General features: G+C 42.2%; 1 protein-coding gene across 1 annotated transcript in view; it reads left to right on the top strand.

Annotated features, from left to right (window-relative positions):
* The first annotated feature begins 1,511 nt into the window (after positions 1 to 1,511).
* The window catches only part of TBX18 (T-box transcription factor 18), a 35,382-nt gene continuing 24,312 nt past the window's right edge, over positions 1,512 to 12,581 (top strand). Inside the window, exons 1-3 of the mRNA XM_081905021.1 lie at positions 1,512 to 2,240; positions 4,689 to 4,884; positions 8,053 to 8,154. Of these exons, the coding sequence (XP_081761147.1) occupies positions 1,952 to 2,240; positions 4,689 to 4,884; positions 8,053 to 8,154 (587 nt within the window). The 5' untranslated portion in view covers positions 1,512 to 1,951. The remainder of the gene's footprint in view (positions 2,241 to 4,688; positions 4,885 to 8,052; positions 8,155 to 12,581) is intronic.

Here is a 12,581-nt window from a genome sequence, read left to right on the forward strand (position 1 = left end):
AAACACACACATTCTAGGGCTGTTCACCCGACTGGCTTTCTCCAGAGGCAATAAACAAATAACTTTTTTAATGACAATATAACAAAAAAACTTATTTTATCTTCGCTTCTGAGAATGTTCGCAAAGATAGCGTACACAATTTTGAATAAGCATAACGAGGTCCACAGTTCGATTTGGAAAGTGTATACAGTGTGGTTAATTTGTATAATCTGCCCCAGGTTGTATGCTAATCGTTTGGGAAATTATTAATTGAATCGCAAAAAGGGGGGGAGTTTAAAACAGAAGAGGTGGTGCATGGATTAATATTTATTTACCAGGCACCATCAGAAACAAATTCATATGAGATTAAAATTATATTTTAACCTTGCAGTCGGTATATTATCCGATGAATTGTATCTATTATTTGATTAAAGCTTTCAGTCCTAGGTCATTAGTTAGACTCTAAGAAGGAATATGAGGGGAAGGGAGACAGTGGGTGGCACTATACCCGCATTGACTTTATGGGAGTCGCAGACTCCTGGGAATATAACTGATGGAAATAAAAGGATCCTGCTTTCACCGAGGGAAAAAAATCCTTATGTTCAATTCACATTTGAAAGAATATAGGAACAACGGTCTGTGCTCTTGCGCAGGAGAACTTCCCAGTAAATGGTGCGCCACGTCTTCAGTGCTCGGGTGCAGTTTTAAACATGTCTAAAGATCCCTCTATATGGAGGATTAAATATGTAGCTCTTATTCTACACATGTGGTGTGTTTTTTTTTACTATTAATATTTTTAAAAACTAAACGTTCACTGCTCAGTTTATGCTGGAAAGGAACAAAACAATTGTCCTTAGGAAATATATCCATAAGAATGCATTAATTATTCTCTCCGCCTCTAAATAAAAAAATTGCCATACTTTAAATAAGTTTATATCTCAGTTTATTTATTGTTTATTTTGGGGTTGGGGAGCAAAGTGAAAAACGATTGCAAACGGCTTGCGCTATACCAGCCTGAGCTGTCTGTAATTTTGTAAAACATTCTGAGACTTCTCCTTCTGCAACATTTACACTGCTTGAGCACACGTTACCCAGTCGCGGTTATTTCCATTTTACGGATGGAGAACTGAGGCTGAAACAGCAGGACTCTCCCAGAGCCACCCAACGGGTCTCCCCAAGGAGGTGGCACCCAGCCCCCCTTTCCTCCTGATACCACCCAGATCTGAATTTCTAGATTTAGTTGAATTTTGGTTAAATGCTAGATAAATCCAGTACCTTGCTTGGAGAAAGCAAAGGGCTGTAAGAATATGAAAGAGACGGGGTTGCTTTGGGGTGCTAGGAACGGAAGAGAGGGTGGCAGGCACCCCTTAGATTGCTCCCCCGCTCCCCATCCACTTGCATAACCTTCTAAGGAAGACGCAACCGGTTTTTTGGGGGGGAGGGGGAGGGGACCCGTAATTTCTGATTGGCCGAGGGCACCTCCTGATTGACAGCCGTTCCGGTCCTTTGGGCTCCGCCCCGTCGCCGTCCCTTTATTGACACTAATGAGCAAGTTCTTCCCACCGGTCTCCTGCCTGGAAGTGCTGACAGATCAAGGCAACAAATTTCAATTACAAGCCCTAATTTGTGTCCGCAGAGCGTTTGTTACCCATGTCAGAGCTGTTTGGCCCCTCAGACGAAGCAGAGCTTGCAGGAAGAAGAAGAGGAGGAGGAGGGGGAGGAGGGAGAGGAGAAGAAGAAGAAGAAGAAGAGAAGCGCTGCTTTTCCAAAAAGGAATAGATCGGGCTTGGAAAGAAAAGAGGAGGGAAAGGGAGAAGAGGAGGAGGGGGGACACGAACCCCAAACCTCTCTGGGCTGCCTGAAGTCGGATGTAAAAGAGAAGGAGGCGAGGCGAAGGCGGACGGCGCGGCCTGGAAGGAGGCGATCAGGCGCCCGGGAGAGAGTGGCGGAGGGCTCCCAGCCCGGCCCGGGCATGGCGGAGAAAAGGCGAGCGTCCCCGTGCGCCATGCTGAGCCTCAAGGCGCACGCCTTCTCGGTGGAAGCCCTCATCGGCGCCGAGAAGCAGCAGCAGCAACAACAGGAGCAGCAACAGCCGCCCAAGCGGAGGAAAGTGGCCGGGGTAGAGGCGCCACCGGCGGCCGCCGAAGGGGCGAGCAGCTGCGGGAAGGGCGCCGCCGAAGGCGCGGACGCTTTGGCGCCCAGCGCCGAGACGGGGCCGGCCGCGGCCGAGAGGAGCTGCGGGGTCCGGGCTCTGCCTCCCGGTGAGTGAGCGAGGTAGCGCCCCGGCCTGTGTTGTTGCGGGGTGGGGTGGGGTGGGTGGAATGCCCCTCTCGGACTCCCCTTCTTTCCGTGAAAGCCCGTCTCCCCAGGCGCCCCGCTTCCGAAGGCTCCCCCCCCACCTCGGGGGGCGATCGTACTCTCCTTGCCCCCAAACCGAGTGGCCTCTCCGGGACAGCTGTCATGGGTACCCTGCTAAAAACCAGGCGATCTTGACTGTGCCCAAGTGTCGTCCCCCCCCCCCCCCAGTTTTCCCAGGTCTGAGTGGGTGGGCGAGTGGGAGGAAAATGCAAGATCAACCGGCTATTGTTAAAGAATACTTCCGATGGCGTGAGAATAACACACACCCCTCTAACGATCGTTTTCATTATTCAGCATTAATTTTATGCACATTGCAATATCTGTGCGAAGAGCCCTTCTGATAGGAGCCCTATGGGTTTCCTCATCTGCTTGAGTTCAATGGGACTTGATCCCAAGGAAGCGCCCAAAGGCATGCGAACACAAGAGTCTTGTGACGCTAAACCAAACCGGGTTACAGTACTTGGTTTCAGCCAGTGGGCACAAAATCAGGCCTGCGTAAATCTTACTGGTACCGAAAGGAATTATATACATGAGGGTTTATCTTTAAATTACCGGTTGTGATAGCAGTATTAGATGTTCTTAACTTTATCTGATAATTGCAGATGGTTTTAACCCTTATTTAGCCTGACATATATAGCTCATCCTATTTTATTTTAGAGCTGAGCTAATATCCATTAATAAATCATCCAGTTTATACAAAATGCAGTCTAAACGATTTCTAGCTGACATATTTTTTTATTCTTAATAGGAATGCTCAAGCACACCCACTTATGTCTTAATTGTTCTGTTTAGGTGCCAAACTAATGAACAGATACTTAATAACATTCTTGGTCTTTTTTCCACACTGTTGTTTTCATATCTGCTTCAGCTTTAACTAATTAGAAACACAGAGGTTTTAAGTGCACCCAGAGTCAGAAGATGTTGGGTGTCTTTTATTAAATATCAAATAAACATATACGAATAATAATTATATGGAACAATACATTCCATATAATTTGTTTCTAGTCATTCATTTTTATTATTTTGGTGCCCTCCCACAAAAAATGGAACTAAAATGACTAGTATATTATCTTAGGGATTTATTTAGCGAGAAAATGGATTAACATCCCTTATAAAAATAAAGAAACCAGTTCCTTTTATATTTAATCCATTTTATATTTAATCCATTTCAAATCCTTAGGGTTTATTTTCAAATGTGTTTTGGATTGGAATGCTTGGCTTTCTATTTTAGACTGCAATCCTATGCCCATTTATCTGGGCGTAAATTCTATTGAATTCAGTGGATCTTGCTGAGTCGCGTCTAGGGGCGCACCGGGCAACATGGGTGTAACTCACAGAAATCTCTACAGTACAGTTGAAACGCCGATTTTATTGCTACGATCATGTATACTATTATAGCATTTGGGCCTGCGCAGTTTTGCACCTCACAATCCCCGAAAATTGCAGAACCTGCCCAAAAGTCCCTCAGCGAAAATGTTCGTCGTTCAGCGAAGAAAAATAGCCGTAGTTTATGAAAACGCATGCCATCATAAAGATGCTGCAAGACTCTAAAACATGCAGAAAAACCCAGGATCTTAAAACTGCTGTTGCGCGGAGTTGCGCTATAATGCAGGAAAAGATGAACCTAGCTTGGCAGCTCGATCCTGATCCTGGTTCGGGACTTCCACTGACACCGACGGGCCTTCCTCGAAGCGAAGGCCCTCGACCTCCCAGCAGACGGGCCCGAGGTGGCCGGCTTCCTCCAAGCCGCCCTCGTTGACCCGAACCGGGGCTTCCTTCTGCTCGGAGGAAGGGCCACGTCTTTCGCAAGGACGCGCGCGCCTACTACCGAAAGACACCCCTCCGGCCCCGGCCCCCTTCCGGGGCTCGTCTCCCTGATGTGGCGGTGAGGGAAACGGGCACTTCTTCCCTTCCCGCCTTCGGCCGGGCCCGGCGGCCTTTCTGCAAGCGAATCCCTTCCCCAGCCCTCTTCCTTGTGCGTTGTGGCCCCGCGCAGAGGAGCGCGCCAGGCTGCGCCGAAGCGAGCAAAAACGCGGCGCGAGGGAAGGCGCAGGACGCACGTGCTGCTGGGAGAAGGAAGGGGCCGCCGGCTTGGGCCTTTCTCGGCTTGGCCCGTGATCCCTAGAAGCGCCGGCCTTTCCCGAGAAGGCGCGCAAGGCAGCAATGAGGGCACGTTGCGCCCCTCGCCTCTCGAGGTTTGGCGCCGGCCTTTCCCGAGTAGCCAAAGACGCGTTAAGGCAGCAATGAGGGCACATTGCGCCCCGCGCCTCTCGAGGTTTGGCGCCTCCGGGCCTCGCGTTTCTTTGCCCGGCGCGCTCTCTAATCCGTCGCCCGCTTTTCCCCTCCTGCAGGTGGCTGCGAGGACAGCTTCCTGAGCGCTACGTCGCCGCCGCTGTCCCCCGGAGGCCCCGCCAAGGCCAAAGGCTCCTCCCGGCCTGCTTCTCCCTTGCTGGCCCCGCCGGTGCCTCGCGTCGACCTGCAGGGCGCCGAGCTCTGGAAGCGCTTTCACGAGATCGGCACCGAGATGATCATCACCAAGGCGGGGAGGTAAGGAACGAGACGCGAAACAACACGAGCAAAGCAAGGCCTCCCGGACCCAGCCAGCCAGGCAGGCAGCCATAGGAAAGAGTGGCCGAAACACTTTGGAAAGAGCGGCAGGCCCGCAGCGCCCTTAGGCGCCTTTCCCGCTTTCGCCAACGGCGCTGCGCCGCTTGGAGAAGGGCCGAGGTTTTGCGTTTCCTCTCCTGGCAGGGATTTGCCTCCCCGCGAAATTTCGTTGCGAATCCCATGCATCCATTCAGCCGGAGGGGGTTGCCTCAAAACAGTACCATTCATCTCTTAATAGCCTTAGTTTATCTGCTTAACAATCCTAAAAAGTGTTTTATTTCCAAGCGACATTCTGTTACTCTAAACTACTTGTGAGCAGGTCTTTGTAAACTGTTGAATTCTGTGTCGTTTGTTTAAGGTTTGGTTATTAGATAGGTCATTCTGCCCCTGACCTAGAGATACTGATTTTAAAGTAAGTGGCAATAAGGTTTTGCAAACTAACAGCCTGATCTGGAGTACTTGAAATAAAATCACTTGATTTAAAATTGAATTGTTTACAAGTGATGGGGTCATTTTAGAAGTGAGCCATCTGCCTCTTAAGAAGTCTGTATTGACTCTGTAGAAATATATATAAGATATGTGTATAATTACAGTGGTACCTCGGGTTAAGAACTTAATTTGTTCTGGAGGTCCGTTCTTAACCTGAAACTGTTCTTAACCTCAAGCACCACTTTAGCTAATGGGGCCTCCTGCTGCCGCTGCAAGATTTTGTTCTCATCCTGAGGTAATATTTCTGGGTTAGCAGAGTCTGTAACCTGAAGCGTATGTAACCTGAGGTACCACTGTACAGTGCCTGACATTTTTAGCATGATTAACATTCTACTAGATGTTTTCTGAGTAGATTATTGCGGAAGATCAAGTCAAATCCATATATACAAGAGAACCCACTGATCTCTCTAGGTTTTGCAATGTGGCTGGCTTAAGATGTTATATGTTGCAGCATGTTGTTTCACAAGATAGCTTTCTCCACCATCTTAATTAAATACAAAGTCTTTATGCTGCAGAAGCTGGATGTTTAAATTGCCTCTTAATTTCTGTAATGCTTAAAGTTGAGAATACGATCCCAAATCTGTCAATATGTCAAAATGAATTAAGCAAATTGATTTATAAAGCTGGATTGGCCACAGTCATTTCAGATGATATAGAAATATGTGGACTTCTAGGTTTCCTGTTCATTATGTTAAAGGGCATGAATGCTAGGTTCTTAAAAGAACTTTTTTTCTTCCCTTTCCAAAGGATACACATGGTAAAAACCTGCACAGTATAAAAGTATCTGAACTTATTAGAAATTACAGAAACATATTTTATTGAATCCATATGTTACCTTCTACATTTTCAGAGGGGCTTTATTAATGATTGAAGTTCAGTCTTAAACAGCACAAGGCAACATTTGTCTTAAAAGTTGTCCTGTCAAAATTTTTCTTTTTTATCTTACAGGTGCACTGAAATAACAGCAAGAACTAGTTAGCAGCAGCTAGTTTTGCCCTCTTTTTTAGTTAGCCATGATGTCAATAACTCCTTTCCCCCCTTCCAAAATCTAACTTTGGTTTCATGCATTTCCAACAACATCAGTAATACAAGAAAATAGCATTGCGCGTTCATCTGTATAGAAAGAAAAATATAGCATGCCTTTGTGAAAAATATCCTTCAAAACAGATGAATAGAGACAGGTATCGGGTATATGTTAATTTGAAAATAAAATGTATTTCAAACTTCTACAACCTATAACCACTTCAGTGTGATTCTAGCAAAGCTTCACATGTGCACCTTTGTATTAGTGTAGATTTGATATCAATTCCTGTCCCTAAGAAAATGAACTTTATAATATCTAAAAATGAAGATTTTACATATCTTCTGAATTCATAGAACACATCCCTTGGCTTAAACGATCCCTCTGCAAGCCCAATTGAAATGAACGGGAGCTGTGCTGTTTGATTGTACTTTGTCTATACTAGTAAAATAAATCCTATGGCATTGTCATGATTCTATATTTAGACTGTCATTCCATAGAATTCCATTATAGAATTGCTAATTGTTTGATATTGTTAAATAATAAAAAGGCTGCAGTCCCAAGCATATTTATGCAATCCGAAGAGAAACCAGAGTATATTTATTAGAGAGTAAGTTCCTTTGAGGTTAGTGGGGATTTCTTATGAGAAAACAGGTTAGGATTGCACCTCAAGTAACTAATTCACCTTCTAGTGAAATCCTATTCATGTCTACACAGAAGTAAACCCCGTTGAGTTTAATGGGATTTACTCCTAGTTAAGTTTGTATAGGACTGCAACCTTAGACTTAAATTGTAGCCCAATCCTGATTGCATTTCTGCAGAAGTAAATCCCATTCATTTGAATGGGACTTGTTTCTAATGCCATTTTAAGCATATAAGGAAAGTCCCGCTGGATCAGACCATAGACCATTTAGTCCAGCATTCTGTTTTCCCGCTAGGCAACTAGATGCCATTGAGAAACCCCTGAGCAGGCAATGGTCACAATGACACTCTCCCTGATTCATGGTTAATACTCTCTTAAAAATATTTTTGATGTGATCTAGGTAATCAGTACAAGCCTGCACTGGAAACAAGCATCACCCGTGGTCCTGCTCATGATTTCAATACACAGTTGTGTACATGGGGAAGATGCTCATTGCATACAAAGCCAGTGCTGGATGCAATGATCTATGTGGCTTAGAAATTACTTCAATTTGCTTAGAATCCAAACTTCAATCTCTGAAAAATCTGTTCTTTTGTGAATTACAGTTCCAAATTAAGCACATGTTTTCTTAGAATTACCTTTTTTTTAAAAAAAACTGCTAAAAGAAAATCTCCATTAAAGAATGCTTAAGAATTGCATCTGAATGATTTGGTAGTTTGCTCTTTGAAGAAATTTCAGGGGGAAAACACAAGTGTTGTTCAGCAAAAAAAAAATTAAATCCATGGAGGCGTGTGCCGTAAGTCTATTTTGTGAATGAGTATAATTATTTAAAAAGAGAAGCTTCCGACAAATAACTTTAAATGAAAAAGAATTGGAGGTAGATTCCACAAACATGTTGCTGTTTCTGTATTCCATGTCTGTTTTTTATTAAATGCTCTTCTTTTTCTGTGTTCAGACGGATGTTTCCTGCAATGAGAGTGAAAATTTCAGGCCTAGACCCTCATCAGCAATACTATATTGCCATGGACATTGTCCCCGTGGATAACAAAAGATACAGGTAATTGCAGTATATAAGACTTTGGGATATCAGGAACTGCAAAAGAATATTGCTAGTTTGGAAATTAACAGAAGGTTGTGCTTAACTCCCAAATTCCTATCTTCATCTCACTGCATGAAAAATAAGTGCCTTGTGCCAAGCACGTGAGAACAATCAAGGCTTGTTTTATTGAACTGCTTTGTACATTGGCTCATATTTTGAACACATTCTACATTATCCAAATCATATCCCCCCCATCACAAGCTGCTGTCCTTGAGCCCCCTTACTTGGAAATACTTATTGAAGCTGGGAAGACTGGGGTGGATTGTCCATAACCTGTATAAACCACCATTCAAACCCAGTTAACGAACAGCACTATGAGAGAATATTGCGTATTTTCAGTGGCTATTCAGATAGCAGTTCTCTGCATAAGGTTATTAAACATTAATAAGTAAGTGCAAAAAAACCTTAAATTCTGTGCTAAACATATAACTTACTTGAACTATCAAATTATTTCAAGAGAGTGTTTGTACGAGGCACAGGTTCGAGTATAACTGCAGAATAGCACTTTCGGTGGCTTTCTTTGTTTAGTTATTTAACAGCATTTCTGTCTGTGCAGCCATTTGCAATAATTGGCTAGTAGCTATCAGTAATCACTCCTTAAATGCTTTAACATAAGGTCTTGATCATGTAGACTTCGACCAAGGCAATGCACATCTAAGTAATCATTTCCCTCTAGAACTCCTGGCATGAATTTGTAGGAATGGGAACACAGTGACTTCTTTTAGCAATTTAAGAGATGACAGATCTGCATCCCAAGTATATTTGCTGTTGCATTAAAGAAGGGTTGCCCAAATGGTTCTCCCTGTTCTTGCCTATTAGCACTTTTAACGATACCATCATTAGAACAGTTTTTTTTAATTCTTTCGTTAAGAAGCCCAAGTTATCGAACTTAAGGAAGATAGCTTCCTTATGCTTAACTTTCCTACTCCCAGTCTTCTCAGTCTTGTTGTATAAATAGGTTCAGTCATGCCTTGTATATGGTCTGAAGTTTTTGCTCCTTTTTTAAACCAGTCATCTTACTGTACACTACGTATTATGTGCCGTTATTATTTCTGTTTTACATTTAACAAGTTTCTCAGCAAATTGACATTTTAAAAATGAGGGCAAACTTGCAGTTCTGTTATAGACTGAATGATATTAAGGAACAGAGAATGCTTTTTGGTCCAGGCTCTGATATGGACATGGAATTTTGTATAAGCAAAGCCTGTGTCCATTTTTTTTCCTAGCAAAGAATGTTGTGTACGCTCATACCTCATGGGTTTATGGAGCATTTACCACAAGTGTTGTGAAAACTGGGGTGATTTCTTTTGTTGTTGATGACTTTCTTATCTGCCCTTCAACATAAGTGAGCTATGGCAATTTTAAAATGTAACATTAAAACAGTTTAAAGCAAATTACTGTTATATGAATAGGGGAGGTACTGAAAATATCTCAGGTGTCATAGGCCAAGATGAAGAAGTGTGTCTTGAGCATGTGACAGATGCAAAATGAAGGTGCTATGTGAGCCTTTGCATTGACACAGAGCTCTGTACAGTGGTACCTAGGGATAAGTACTTAATACGTTCCGGAGGTCCGTTCTTAACCTGAAACTGTTCTTAACCTGAAGCACCACTTTAGCTAATGGGGCCTCCTGCTGCTGCCACGCTGCCGGAGCATGATTTCTGTTCTCATCCTGAAGCAAAGTTCTTAACCCGAGGTACTATTTCTGGGTTAGCGGAGTCTGTAACCTGAAGCATATGTAACCCGAGGTACCACTGTATATCCATTGAAGAGTGTTACCATTTTTTGCTTGCAGCCATTTCATGAAAGTACCCATGAGACATGCTTCCAACATAATTTTCTCATGGTTGTAATACCAAGCTGTGACTCCAGCATTAATTTGGGGAAAGAATCTACGCAGCTCTCTGATACTTTCTTAATATATGGAATATTGCTGCTTTCAGATGGCCTGGTTCACTTCTACGTTTTGACAGAATATCTGGATTTAAATGATTAATTTAACTGTGTCAGAAAAATTAGGATCATTATGGTTTTACTTTATTTTAACTAGCTTGTGCCTTGCGCTAGCAGGAGCATGGCATAATTACGCTTGCTTTGTGGGATAGTTGAATTTGTTTGCCCTTGACACATTGTTATTAAATTTCCATCAAATATTTGTCCCTGTATATAAAAGGAAAACACTGGATACACTGTTTAGCTAGTCTTAAAATTGTATATCTGGCTGGATTGTAGTCTGTAATCTTTCCTTTGGCGCAACATAAATTAGATTGTTTTTTAAAGATCAGTGTCCTGAATTGGAATCAGATAACATTTGATGAGTTAGTCTAAGTGTACAAACCTAAATAAGGCTTTCTTCAGAGGAGATCCCATTGAACTTGATAAGTATTCATGAACGCTCATACATTTGGCATACTTTTTGCAATGGCATATCTCTAAAGATAGCAACAACATATTTCAAGATTGAAATTAGTAATGAAATTAAATCACCAGTAGATTGGTTTGACTGAATTTTATATCCGCGATTCACACACGCAGATGATTTTCAGTCTTTCTATATGTCAACGGCATACTCATTCCCCCCCCCCCTCTTCCCTCTTGAACTGAGGTAGAAAGCTTTTCATATAATGGATTTAATTAAAATTAAAATGACTAATATTATTTTAAATGGCTTAAATGGGACCAGTGCTTTGTAGATTGTGTCCCTAGGATCAGATTCCGAGTTCTTTTGAGCAGAACATGGGACATTTCCTCTGTCTGTGGTGTGGGTGAGACAGATAGGTGTTTTTCACTGATTTCTCCCTTTTTCCTGCTATCCCTTCACCTCCTGAACATCTGCTCTGTGGGTAGGGGACCATCTGGAATAGGTAGTGGTGGTGCTGGATCTGCAAAGGGAAGGGAAATTGATGAATCAGCCAGCAGGAGTGTTTGCTAGGGCCACAACGTTTCAGCAAACGGTATGAGCCTTTCCATTTGAAGAAGGGACACTTGGAATTCAAGCCAATGATCCCAGTTCTGCTTCTCTTGATGTCAAGGCTATAAATAGTTTAAAATAAATTTCTGATATTTAATAATTCATTATTGAAGCCCTGTTAATGTTTTATGCTGTTGTAAATATAAGAAATGAAATGTTGAGATAATACTTAGGACCATAGTACAGTATAGTTTGCAAATAGAAAAATGACAGTGATTTTAAAAAAAGTTTCTGTAATAAAATAGATTAGGTTATGACCGCATCACTGCATTAGATCTCCCCATTCCAGTAATTGTGAGGCTCCAGTGCCCAGTTCTAGTGCCCTGAAGTGTTTTAATATTCACTGCAGCCCAGCACACAATTCCAGCCTACTTGCAAGAGTTCTGTGTTTGCAGTTGCATATAGATGGGCCTTTGGCTTGTGTATAGGTGTAAGAAGGCATCAATTTCCATTTCGACCTGTGTTTGCTGGGGGGCAGTGCTGTTTCCAGTCTGCTGCAGTTCGGCTTCTGACAAAAGTTTCATTATTCGTCTTGCTTTCTTCTGTTGCAGAATTTTACATAGATAATTACGCAATTAATTTCATAATTGCATTATGTTTACATTACTCTGCACCGTTCATTTCAGTGCAAATGAAACACAGTGCGAATGAGATGAGGGGAGTTATCAATTACGTATCATTTTCAGACTGAAAACAAGAGCGACAGTGAATACTGATAATTATTGCTGGATTGATTTTTGTTCCAGTCATGGGATGAATAAGGGAGCACTGCCAAGTTCTCCCATTTCTGTTGGAATTCTCCGACATCCTCAGATTTTAAAAATACTTTTATAAGACATAATGTCCGTTTTGTCTTGATTGTGTCAGCTGTGATTACTTGTGCCAAATTACAATTAAACAATTATATTTTCAGTGTGAGAGCAAATAGCACTTATGATGCTTACTCCCTTTTAGAACTAAATGTCCTAAAATTAAAATGCACACGAAGAAGTTAAGGCTGTTTTAGAATGCTATAAAAAGTTTCAGCTTACAGAGGTTTTTTATAACGGCTGAAAATACTTCATAAATATATTGATTGGCTCAGTTTTCAATAAATTATTTTAAATGGATTGACCTATAAGTGAAAATATTATTCTGGTTATAAGATAAAGCTCAGAATTATTGTAATTTTGTGGCCCTTTAAAGAGATCTTCCTAGAATTTTGTTTTCAGTTGAAACAATCCATTTGTAATGTTAAATATTAGGCTACAGCTTTTCCTGAATTCCTCCTGATATTTAGCTGATTTGTGCAACCCCCAGTTGAAGATTTTCAACAACTAGTTTAATTTGGGGGAAAGGGCTAAATAAAACAAAAATAGTCGGTACCAAACTGTTTTTCTCCTTTATAAATAAATACTGTTGCCTAGAAGTGAGT

This window comes from Podarcis melisellensis (genome assembly GCF_964234715.1).
Source record: "Podarcis melisellensis genome assembly, chromosome: 3".
NCBI classification, from domain to species: Eukaryota; Metazoa; Chordata; class Lepidosauria; order Squamata; family Lacertidae; genus Podarcis; species Podarcis melisellensis.